Consider the following 12,388-nt stretch of genomic DNA (forward strand, 5'->3'; position numbering starts at 1 on the left):
AAAGATTTTTAATAGGTGGAAGTGAATTAGATTAAAGACCAGTGATAAGAAGTGATAAGATTAAAGACCACATACAATGTATAACACCATTCATGAAAAATACTTCATAGCCATTTCTTGATGTTTGATAAAAATGTAAATAATTTTAAACATTTAACAAAATATTTTTATTGATCTTATTATTTTGATGGATCTTTACCAAAGCATCTGAAAAATAATCTCATATTTTAATGACAATATAATGAAAACATGTTCAAGTTTTAAAATAGGTATTTTTAAATCAGAGAGACTTAAATGGAAAATGGTAATGTTGTGGAATTGCCATTTACCACTGTTTAAATAGCTGCTATTTTCTTGATTTACTTAAAGAGCACAAAATAGTTAAAGGTAAGGTCTAAGTAAACTATATTACCTGTAATAAAAGGTGCTTTTTAAATGACTACTAAGTCCCTTTGAATGTGTGATTTTATTTCTAGGTTACAGAATTTCATGATTTTGCTAGGAAATCATTCATTGTGTTTAAATTGTACGGAAAGACCATCACCTAGCCCAAGAGCTTAAGGTCTGAAAGTGCATCAACTGAGTGTGAAAAGCATCTTTTGAATGGTGTATGAAACAGTTTTATTCACAACTGAGAAAAAAATTAAAAAGCAGGAGTAGAATACTTCATATTTTTTAAAAAGAATCATTTAGTAAAACAATATTTCTAATAAAATAACTGTGTACTCCTTCTTGGCCCAGTTATAAAAAACAATAACAAACTACAATTGCAATTCGGTACAAGGTTTTCTTTAAAAGTATTTTTAGCAATGATGGAAATGTGTAGGAAAATAAGAACATTTAAGCACTTAGAGGTTGTTCAGAAGCTTAGTTTTATAGCATAGGTATTAAAACAAATTAGTTTCTATCCCATAAAGAATTAGGTTCTATTTCCATAAAGAATCTGATTTCATTAGATTCATTGAAGAGCTAACAGAGCTTGGCCAAAGTACTTGCTCCTGCTCATACAGAACTTGATAGAACGTATTTTCTTAATGTAGCATTTGATTGAAGCTAAGAGCCTAGGGTGTAACTAAGAGTAAGATCTAATGTTTTAAAACACTCAACACTTCTTGTAATGTATGACCCTGTAATGTAAGTAGTAAAATAGCATGTTACTTAAATGTAAGAATTATTTTACAATGAGTCTGCAGTACCTGAAAACACACACAATGTACATTAACGATGAGGTAAAATTTTGTGTCAATGTCAGAAAATTCAGGACTATAAATCTAGTAACATTCTCACGGAGCAATCCATTAATTGCAGTTAACATCGTCACTGTTAGGTCATCTACATGCAGTTCAGCGTTGTACATTTTTAATCTGTAGTTAAGGCACTCTGGCTATTCCAGCTTCCCAGGTGGTTTGTGGAGTTGCCCTGCATGTAAAACAAGCCAAACGTCCATGCATATGACTGCATGCAAAATAAATCCATCAAGTCATTTGCTATTCATTCTTCCCCAGTGTATTTAACAAAGAAATAATTTTACTGACATTTTCCCTCAACTCAGTACACTGGAAAAGAATGGACAGTTTACAGTTTTCACAGCATTCAGGCTTTAAGACAGCTGATAATTAAATGGCACAGTTGTAAGCTTTCTAAGTATTATTTGATGCCACATCCAGTAATTGAAAAAAACCCAGTAAATTTGGAGTCTGGAAATCTAGGACTCAGAGTGATGTCTACTCTTTTTTAATCCATAGATTTCTCATGTATAAATAAAGACAGTGCATGCTATGTCTAATTCATATACTTATTAGAATAATCATTGATACTGTGAGTCAGAGGTTACAAGTTAAAAATATTGCCAATAACTATACACATGTCTGTTGTGTTGTAATCAGGTATAATGTATTACAAATAATTTATAACTATAACTTAAGTACATATTTCTTATTCTTAGTGTTAACAAGTTACGTATTACAAGTTACTGTATTTTACTTTGAAGAAGAAATTCAGGGGCAAGTAAAAATTAATTAAAAACTTTTTTTTTTTTTTTAATTAAAAACTTTTTAATGAAAAGTATAAAGTGTCTTAAGCTTTGATAATGTGTATGTAAAAATAAAATTATCAAATGTTTTAAAATGAATAGAAAAATGATTCAAAATGTGTCAAACGTTAACTAAATGAGGTTAACTAAATGATGTATAACAAGAATAACTATAGATTTTGTTCTTGAAAAAAATTCCCTAGTGAAGAGCTATTATATTTATTTCTCCACCACCTTTATTATTTACCTCAGTTGCACACATGTGGCATGGGTGCGGTGTAGTAACAAACTGTGAAGAGCAGGCCTCTCCCACACTGTGAAGAGCCGGCCTCTCCCGCACGCTCAGGAAAGCAGTTGTTAAGACTAATGGGCAACACAGACATCTTCTGGGCACCTTAAGAACTGCACAGTTGGGTTTGCATGATTACCAGGCGTTCCAATCAATTGATGGCACTCAGTCCTTCATAAGCGTAGCAGTTATTTTAAAGAAACACACAGTAAGAGCTTCAAAATCAATCTGTTACTATATTAAAAATTTCAAATAAGACGTGATTAAATTAAAAACACTTAAAGAAGTGAACTACAAAATTTTTTTCACTTTGGAATTATATAGTTTCCAAAATAATGGTAAAATAATTTCTAAATAGCTTATAAAGTACAAATATATTAATAAAATAATATATTTTATTTTAATATAATAGAGTATCATGAAACTATGTAGAGTTGAACCAAAATCTGCAAACATTTAGACATTGTGCTTTTATATAAAAAGATGACTGATTTACTCATCAATGTAAAGAACTGTAGTTAACAAATAAATATATAAGTTCAAAACAATATTTGATTGATTTATCATTTATCCTAGTACTTACTATTCAGTATAATAGTTTAGAAAAACTATTTTAAGTAAAATACTACTATTAAAGGTCAAAAATTAAAATTTCTACACTCAGGTTAAATATATCTTTGCTTTAGGATCACTGTGGGCATAATATATACAACAGGAATTTGGATATGAAATTATTCTTTTTCCTCTTTTCTTGGAATCTGAGTGACGGAGTGGTCAAATTCAGGAGCTACTATTAAAGGCCACAATTTACATCTCTAAACAATTTGGGGAGCAGCCTTGTTGGAGGATATATATTTTGTAAGTAGAAGGTGAAAACTGTAATCTTTAGTTAAACTAACAAAAATCTTGCTTTTGTGAGAGCTGTTTTTGGTAAGAACTACATGCTTTATTTTTTTATAACCCCAAATGAAGAGGCATTATATGAAATATGCTTATTGTTACTTTTTCTTAATATCTTCTTATGCTGGCCATAGTGATATTTTATGAATAAATCTTTCCATTACTGGGAGGAAGGATTTAGTTCTCTGGACTTGGTTGCATGCCACTTTTACCTTTTCAAACTGATGGTTGCTATAATCCTAGTTCATGATTCTCTCTAGCATAGACATCCAAAGAAAAACTAGAATAACCATAAAGAAAGCAATAAAGGAGTGATTTGAGGTAGAATTCACCAGGGGTGATAATGGAACAGAAATGCTTTAGTAACAGGATTATCATATTCATATTTTTTTCACCCACTACTCTCTACCGGTTTTTGTACAACTACTAAAGAGAAATAGATCTCTTGCTGTATCATCATTTCTCCTTAAGCAGTTACATTCGATTTGACCTGGGAAGGTTGTTAACAGGCATTCTGTAAGAAAGAAAACATCTGTGAGTGGATTCATGGTGATATAATTTTTAGTATTTCAGCTAACAAGGTAATTCTATAGTGAACACTTTGTCTTTTATTATGTGTACAATTTCAAGAAGACACTAAAAAAAAAAAGAAAAGAATTTTGATATTTGAATCCTGGGGAACCAGTGGGATATGACAGGTTATAACAGCGTAGCATGTCAGTTAGCAAGAGTCAGGCCTAAGCTAGATCCGCTGCCAGGACAGGGCAGTAGCTGGGACAAGTTAACTGGGGTAGGTCAGTAGTAATTGGGAATCTAGGCAGATGGGGGCTGAGCACCACAGAGGATTCTTAATGGAACTAGCAGTTTCTAAGGCACTGAGCTGGGCTCTGGGAGGGGAGACAAAGGAAAGATAAAAAGAAGAATTTCAACAAATTTGTAAAATGCTTGGCCTTCATAATTTCCTAGAGTTGAATTTATCTGCTGATATGGAGTACTGTGAGTTTGAGGAGAATGCAATTAAAAGTAATTTGCATGTTATCATTCCAACGTTTCCATTAGCAGCCAAGTACCATGCCACCACGGCTCCTCCCATTAAAACTATGTGAGCACTATTCCACTTTGATAGCCATTTTGATGGAAATAAACTGGACTTTGGGAAAGGTTTGGTGAGTGTGGGAGAAGTCTTATTCTAGGGCTAGCAGCTTTTCCTAGTTCCAGAATAAGTATATAATAGTTAATAATAGTATTTCCTATTTTTATATGTGAATGGCAAATGTGGGGAGAATTTCCAATACATGATGAGAAATGATAAGTTATACACAAAATAATTTTACCTCCCTTCTTCTTGGTTACTCTGGTGTGTTTGCGCAGTTAGAGATGTGACATTCTGTTGTGATAAAAGAGATTGGGAAAGATTTGTCCCTCTTAGTTGCCGAAAAGCTGGTTCTGTATGGAAGCTTCGGGTGTTATTTGTCAGATTCACTGCATTCTTGGTTTTTTTGTCTGAAAGTAGGAATTCAGACAGTTAAAATTATACAGCAATACAAAGCATTAAGTAATATAAATGTTTGGTTATCCTTCAGTTAAATATATATGCGATATATGTTCATAACATGAATGTTAAATTTCAAATAAAAATATAAGCCTGGAATATATCACCAGCACTTCATGCTCCTTAAATTTTTTCTGATCCAGGGAATACATTTGAAGCTAGATAATTTTTTAAAATATAAAAATCCAGGATTGCATGATATAATAAATGGACAGATAAAATGATGTTATTATTTTAAAAAATTGGGGCAAAATAAAAAACACAAAAGAGATTATGGGATATTTCTAGAAAATCTTATCAATTAGTAGTACCTGAAAATCTAGAAGAGAAATTCATGAAAAGGGAGTTAGGGAGAAGAATTCAGGGTTCATGGCATTTCTGAATATAACACTTTGTGGTTAAGGAGACTAGTCACAATACGGAATGTCCAACCTCTACTACTTGTCTGTCAGTGTGTTACTCTGTGATGGCTTGTGTGTTCCTGTAGTCCTAGAAGATATGCCACCACGTGTCTCGACTACTAACAGAGTGACCCAGGATGGTCAGATTTTTAAAAAGCGGACTAGTGAAAACCTTATGCGTAACATGAGAAGGTTGTTTGAAATAGTGATGGAAGGTGAGCCTCTCAAGTTGAAAGGCACTCAAACTATGAACAGGGAAGAGCTGTCTCCTCAAAACAAGAGTTATCCTTAATGAGGCGGCTAGAATAAAGCTTTCAGGTCCCTACTTTGTAATGCGGTACTACTGAAAGCAAGAAGAAACAGCTGCAAGCATCCATTAATAATTTGAATGTGAAATCTATGAAATATGACTCGTGGAAAAGAAGAAATTGTCAATAACAAATGAATGCATGAAGTGAACTGAAATGGACTAGTACTGGCTATTTTGAATCAATCATATAGTCTACTATCTGGGGAATGATAAATTGAAGGAAGCATTGCATTTATTGTCAAAAAGAGTTTTTCAAAATCTGTCCTAAAATACAATGCTGTCAATGATAAGGTAATATCCATATGCTTATAAGACATACCTGTTAATAAAACTATTATTCAAATTTATGCACTAACCACTAATGCCAAAGATGAAAATATCACTGGTTCTACAGAAGCAATTTCTGCAGTCTTAAATTGATCAAATATAACTGATAATTACTGGTGATTAGAATGTGAAAGTTGGAAACAAGGATGAAAGATCAGTAGTTGAAAATATGCCCCTTCATTCCATGATGCTCACCTTCCCGACAGGATTGCTGAAGACAAAATGGGTGCATAAGCAAATGTGGTGAAGAAAGCTGATGGTGCCTGGATATAAAAAGATATAGCATCTGGGGTCTTAAAGGCTTGAAGATAAGAAAGTGGCCATCAAGCTCAGAAGCAACAAAGCCCACATGGAAGAAGCACACCAGCCTGTGTGATCACGAGGTGTTGATGGGATCAGGTTTCAGGCATCAAAGAACAAAAAATCATATAATTGTGAATGAGGGGGAGTGCAGAGTAGAGACCCAAAGCTTATCTGTAGGCAACTGGACATCCCCTTACAGAAGGGTCATGGGGTGGAGACAAGCCAGTCAGGGTGCAGTGCGGCAACAATGAAACATACAACTTTCCTCTAGTTCTTTAATGCTTCCTACCCCACCCCCCCACCACTATCATGACCCCAGTTCTACCTTACGAATCCGAGTAGACCAGAGGATGTACACTGGTACAGATAGGAACTGGAAACACAGGGAATCCAGGACAGATGAACCCCTCAGAACCAGTGGTAAGAGTGGCTATACCAGGAGGGTGAGGTAAGGTAGGTTAGAAAGGGGAAGCCGATTACAAGAATCTACATATAACCCCCTGCCGGGGGGCCAGACAACACAAACGTGGGTGAAGGGAGACGTCGGACAGTGTAAGACATGACAAAATAATACTAATTTATAAATTATCAAGGGTTTGTGAGGGAGAGAGGGCAGGGAGGGAAGGTAAAAAATGATGAGCTGATACCAAGGGCTCAAGTGGAAACAAATGTTTTGAGAATGATAATGGCAAAAAATGTACAAATGTGTTTGACACATGAATGGCTGTATGGATTGTGATAAGAGTTGTACGATCCCCCAATAAAATGACTGAAAAAAAGAAAATATGGACCCTTATAAATTCTATACCATTGGCTAAATTAATGACACTATTAGAAGAATTAACTTATGCCCCAGCAGGATAATTGATAATGTGCTCTAACATAAAATGACAATATCTCTAAGGTGTATCAGAGACCTATATAAACCATAGATATATGGATTTTAGGCTTGCACTTGATTTTAGCTCCAACTTAAGAACAATTAGTTCTTATGACATGGCCCTATTTGATGCTTACCCTCATGATGAGATCACTGAAGATAAGGGTGCTATAGCAAAGTATGGTGAGGAAACTAGATGGTGCTTGGCTATCTAAAGGAATAGCATCTGGGCTGTTAAATCCTTGTCTTCAAATAAGCAAGTGTTTGTTTGAAGTGAGGCGTCAACCTAGCACACCAACCTGTGTGATCCAAGGATTTTTAATTTAAAATATTCAAATCTGAATGAGGGAATGGGATTAGTGTAGTATTAAATTTAAAAAATTGGCGCTGGGGGGTGAAAGGCCAGTCCCCACCCACTACTACTACTATTACTACTACTCGGATTCAGTAATACTACTTCTGGGTTCAATAATGCACAATTGTACGGTTGAGATATATAAGTATTATATTAAAGTCATCAAGAGCATGAGAGATAATACAATAATACATTCATACATATTACATGGTAGCATTGCTCATCTATGCCCCGCTTGGTGGTCCTTGTGGGGGGAACCCGGCTGCCAGAGCAGGAGCCGCCTCCCTCGCGGGAGCTGCCCTCTCGTCCACCACCCTCATGGGAGCAGCCCCCCATGGGAAACAGCCCTCCTTCCTCAGCTGCCCTCTGCCAGCCACCCTCGGCTGGCCACCTCCATGGGAGCAGCCCCTTCTTGGGAGCAGCCCCCTTATTTATTGCTAATCACGCATCAAATTATTATAGGGGGATACATCACAGCATTATGTGTCACCGAGAAGGGCAGTATGATTCATCCGTGAACAGGTTTGATCATTCTGGTGTCTCATACAATAAAGCAGGCAATTACTATCCTATGAGGCATGCAAGCCCCCTGATAGCAGATAAAACTACGTCATAGAGAGGGGTTGTAACATAGGCAATACAAGCAATAGGAGGGGGATGATCTAGTCATCTTAGCATGGTCCCGGGCTTGCCTTTGGGCACTGCTTCAAGGGAACAATAACAGAAAGGAATGGGCCCTATTTGGAGTGAGTCAGACTATACAGTCTGGCCGCTCTAGATGGCTGATGTTAAGGAGAATAACCTCTGACCTATTTTCGCTGCCTAATGAACAGTTAATCTCAAGCAAAGTCTGGCATATGTTTTGGGGAGACAATTTAAGAGAAATCCTTCTTTTCCTCACAGATTAGAGCTTACAAATGTGAATGAACATTCAGTTTGCAGAAGGCTCTGGGTGACAATGGAAGCTCCAAATCCACTTACAGGTCTACACCTGGATTAAGTCTCCAGTGAATCCCCTCTGACCACAATGAGGGCTGTGAATAGGCTTGTTATTACAGAGAACATTGTAAAGTCAGTTATGCAAGATGTATAATGGTTATAATGTAATATCATTTGATTTCCCTTCTGACACACTTTAAAGTTGTTACAGTTATAAAAGGTGAAGGGGAATGACATGGTGCATCCCCTCTGACCAGAGACCAGGAATGTGAACAGCCTTGCTGTCAAGCAGAGTGTATTGGAAAGTGGATTATTACAGATGTAATTAGGTTAAAATTTAAAACCTTATCATGTGATCTTCCCATTAACCCATTTTAATTTTTGTCTAGTTTTTAGTATTCTATGCTTTCTTTTCTATTGAAGTTTTTCTCTATTTCACTTTTTTACTGTTGTTATTTTTCTTTATAAATGTTTTCCTATGTATGGAATTCAGGATTGGTAAATACATAGAGACCATAAATGGATTAAAGGTTCCTTGGGAGTATGGCAGGAGAGGCTGGAGGGAAATGAGGGCTACTAACGATGAGTACAAGAATGAAGCACATGTTCTAAAATTGATGGTAGTGATGATTGTACAACTCTTTGTGTTATGACTGAACTACTGAATTTTATGGTTTAGGAATTATATACCAATAGAACTGTTAAAAAGAAAATATTTAAAAGAAAACTGTTGGTGACAGAAAATCACATAATAGAAATTGCAAGTGAAACAACTTATACATTGCTAAAAACTCTGTTTCAAAAACATAAAGGGAAACTATACAGGTAGGCCTTTCAGGAACCATACTGACTATATCTATGAAGACATGATGGAGAAGCTCAAAATCCTCAGTTAGAATCACGCCAGGGGCTGAAAGTAGAACAAATTTCAATCGCTCAAATGAAAGTTCAATATGAAGCTCAAAAAAAAAGGAAACATAGATTGAGAGCCAAGGTATGGCCTTGAGTATATCCCACCTGGATTTAGAGACTCTCTCAATAATATATTTGATGCACTGGTCACTAGTGACTGAACACCAGACAAGTTGTGAGATGAGATCAAGAATAGTGTCCCTAAAGAAAGCCAAAAGGCCATCAAAAAGACAGGGAACATGTTAAGACCAAAATGTATGTCAAAAAGAGACTCTGAAACTTGCTCTTGACTGTAGGGTAGCTAAAGCAAGTGGAAGAAATGCTGAACTAAGAGACTGAACAGAAGATTTCAAAGAGTGGCTCTAGAAGACATAGTATGGGCAAGTATCATAATGCAGTGTGAAAGGCCTGAAATGACAAAACCCAAAGGGACAAACACACTTGGTATACCTCAGGGTGAGAGAATTGGAGGAAAAATTCAAGTCTCATGATGAAATATTGAAAGACTGAGAAAAACCATGAACAATACAGTAAGCATCAAAAGAAGATGGAAGGAAAACAGTAATTGCACTAAAAAGACTTGGTCAATGTCCAACCATTTCAGGAGCTTGTTCTTGTTATGTGCCATCGAGTTGGTTCTGAGCCATAGAGACCCTAGGCACAGCACGATTAAACCTTTCCCAGTCCTGTGCCATCCTCGCAGTTGTTCCCATACTTGAGGCCATTGTTGCAGCCACAGTGTCAATCCATCGCATTGAAGGCCTTCCTCTTTTTCGCAGTTCTAGGGACTTGTCTCTCCTGACAATATTCCAAAGTATGGAAGATGAAGTCTTGCCATTCTTGCCTCTAAGGAGCACTCTGGATATACTTCTTCCAAAACAGATTTATTTGCCCTCTTAAAGAAGTTCGTGGTACTTTCAATATTCATTTTAGCACCAAAATTCAAATGCACCAATTTTCTTTGATTTTCTTTATTCAATGTCCACCTTTCACAGAAGGTAATTAAAGATACCCTGGCTTGGATCAGGTGCACCTTTGTCTTCAAAGTAACATCCTTACTATTCAATACTCTAAGCAGGTTTGTGCAGCATATTTACCTAATGCAATGTGTCTTTTGGTCTCTTGACTGCTGCTTCCATGAGCATCGATCTAGACAAAATCTTTGACAGCTTTGATCTTTCCTTCATTTATCATGATGTTGCCTATTGGTTCACTTGTGAGGATTTTGGTCTTTATATTGAATTGTAATCCATACTGAAGGTTACAATCCTTGATCTTCATCAGCAAGTACTTCTAAGTCCTCCTTACTTTTAACAAGAAAATTATGTCATCTGCATATCAAAGGTTGTTAATAAGCTTTCCTCCAATCCCAACACCACATTCTTCATATAATCCAGCTTCTCTGATCATTTGCTCAGCAATCAGAATGAGTAAGTATAGTGAAAGGATACAACCTCTACACATGCAACATTCCCTTGTTCTGTTTGCACACCTTGCCTCTTGATCCATGAACAAGGTCCAGAGGAGCACATTGAAGTGTTTCAAATTCCCATTCAGGAACTAGCATATGATCAAGAACTGATATGAAGAAAATAGTTCAAGCTGAACAGAAGGTATTGGCAAACAAACAAGGCTCCAGGAGTTGATGGAGAACCAGCTGAGATTTTTCAACAAATGGATACAATGCTGATAGTGTTCTTTCACTTATGCCCCATTTTGGATGACAGCTTTTTGGCCAACCAAATGGTGCCCATTCTAAAGAAAGGCGAGCCAGTGAAACATGGAAGTCATCAAACCATGATGTCCTTCAAACCATCAAAGTATCACTAATAGCGCATGCAAATAAAATTTCCCTGAAGATAATTTAAATAGAAAATTGCTAAAAGGTAGTTCTTTAAACAGAATTAGGGAATGCTCATGACTTAAAATCAGGAAAAGAGTGTTCCAGAATTATATCCTTTTACCACATTTATTGGATCTGTATGCCGAGCAAAGAATTCAAGAAGCTGGACTATATGAAGAAAAACATGGCTTCAGGATTGAAGGATGACTCATGAACAAGCTGTGAAGTAAAATGGCACAACTTTGCTAGCTGAAACCAAAGAGGAGTTGACAAACTTAGTGATGAAGATCAAGGACTACATCTTTTATGGATTGCACCTCAACATAAAGAAAACAAAAATTTTCACAACTGGGAAAAGATAGAAGGTGTCAAGTATTTCATTTTATTAAGATCAACAATCAATGCCCATGGAAGCAAATGTGAAGAAATCAAGTGATGTACTGCATTAGGCAAATCTGTTGTCAAAGACATCTTTAAAGTGTTTAAAAGTAAACATGTTCTTTGAGAACAAAAGGTACACTGACAAAAGCTACTTGTCACCTCCATATGCAAGGTTTTCAAGACTAAATCTGCAGAAGCAGACAGCCTAGTCTTCCTCCTGTGTAATGGCTGGTGTGTTTGAACCTGCAACCTTGCGGATAGCAGTCCAATGCATAACGCATAGCACCACTTGATGTGTTTTAAACTACATTTTCCTTAAATACTTACACCACATAAAGTAATCTACTATTCTTACTAGGCACTTAGATCATTTTATAATTTGTGTAATGTTTAGGTTTGTTGCTATTGGTGGTCTGAGGATAATGTAAGAAGTAAAAAGAAATGGAAGAGGTGAACCCTCGTAGAAGGAGTAGTGTAGTAGCTATCCTTAATTTGCCAAGATGATAGCCAGTAAGGAAGTGGGATTAGGGAAAATCTTATGTTAAACTTGGATTAAAATGCATATGATAGAAACAGGATTCATATCTCTCATCATATAATAAGCAAACACAAGATAGACCACAAACCTAAATGTAAAATTAGAAAAATGTAAAAACCTAAAATTGTAAGTCATCGAAGAAAAAAATTGAACAAACTTAGGGACTTTAATCATGACACAAACACCCTACCAAACATAACTAAAAATGTACAAACACATCTAGAAGAAAACTAGATGACTAAACCCTCCTAAAAATTAAACATTTATGCCATTCAAAGGACTTCACAAAAAAAGGAAATAGAGAACTTACAGACTGGGAAAAATGCCAATGGCATATCAGAAAAAAAGACTGTAGTTTTGTGTTTTTTTCCACTTTCTTTTTTTTTTTTTTTAAACATTTTATTAGGGGCTCATACAACTGTTATC

At 35.9% G+C, this 12,388-nt stretch overlaps 1 protein-coding gene across 1 annotated transcript in view; it reads right to left on the minus strand.

Annotated features, from left to right (window-relative positions):
• Positions 1–2,899: 2,899 nt before the first annotated feature.
• Positions 2,900–12,388, minus strand: part of LRRC9 (leucine rich repeat containing 9) — a 148,168-nt gene continuing 138,679 nt past the window's right edge. The window contains exons 32-33 of the mRNA XM_030884954.2: positions 4,556–4,724; positions 2,900–3,735 (exon numbers count right to left, since the gene is read on the minus strand). Of these exons, the coding sequence (XP_030740814.1) occupies positions 3,696–3,735; positions 4,556–4,724 (209 nt within the window). The 3' untranslated portion in view covers positions 2,900–3,695. The remainder of the gene's footprint in view (positions 3,736–4,555; positions 4,725–12,388) is intronic.

This window comes from Echinops telfairi, unplaced genomic scaffold, assembly GCF_000313985.2.
Source record: "Echinops telfairi isolate 266 unplaced genomic scaffold, ASM31398v2 ScPeMD7_18;HRSCAF=68, whole genome shotgun sequence".
Classification (NCBI taxonomy): domain Eukaryota; kingdom Metazoa; phylum Chordata; class Mammalia; order Afrosoricida; family Tenrecidae; genus Echinops; species Echinops telfairi.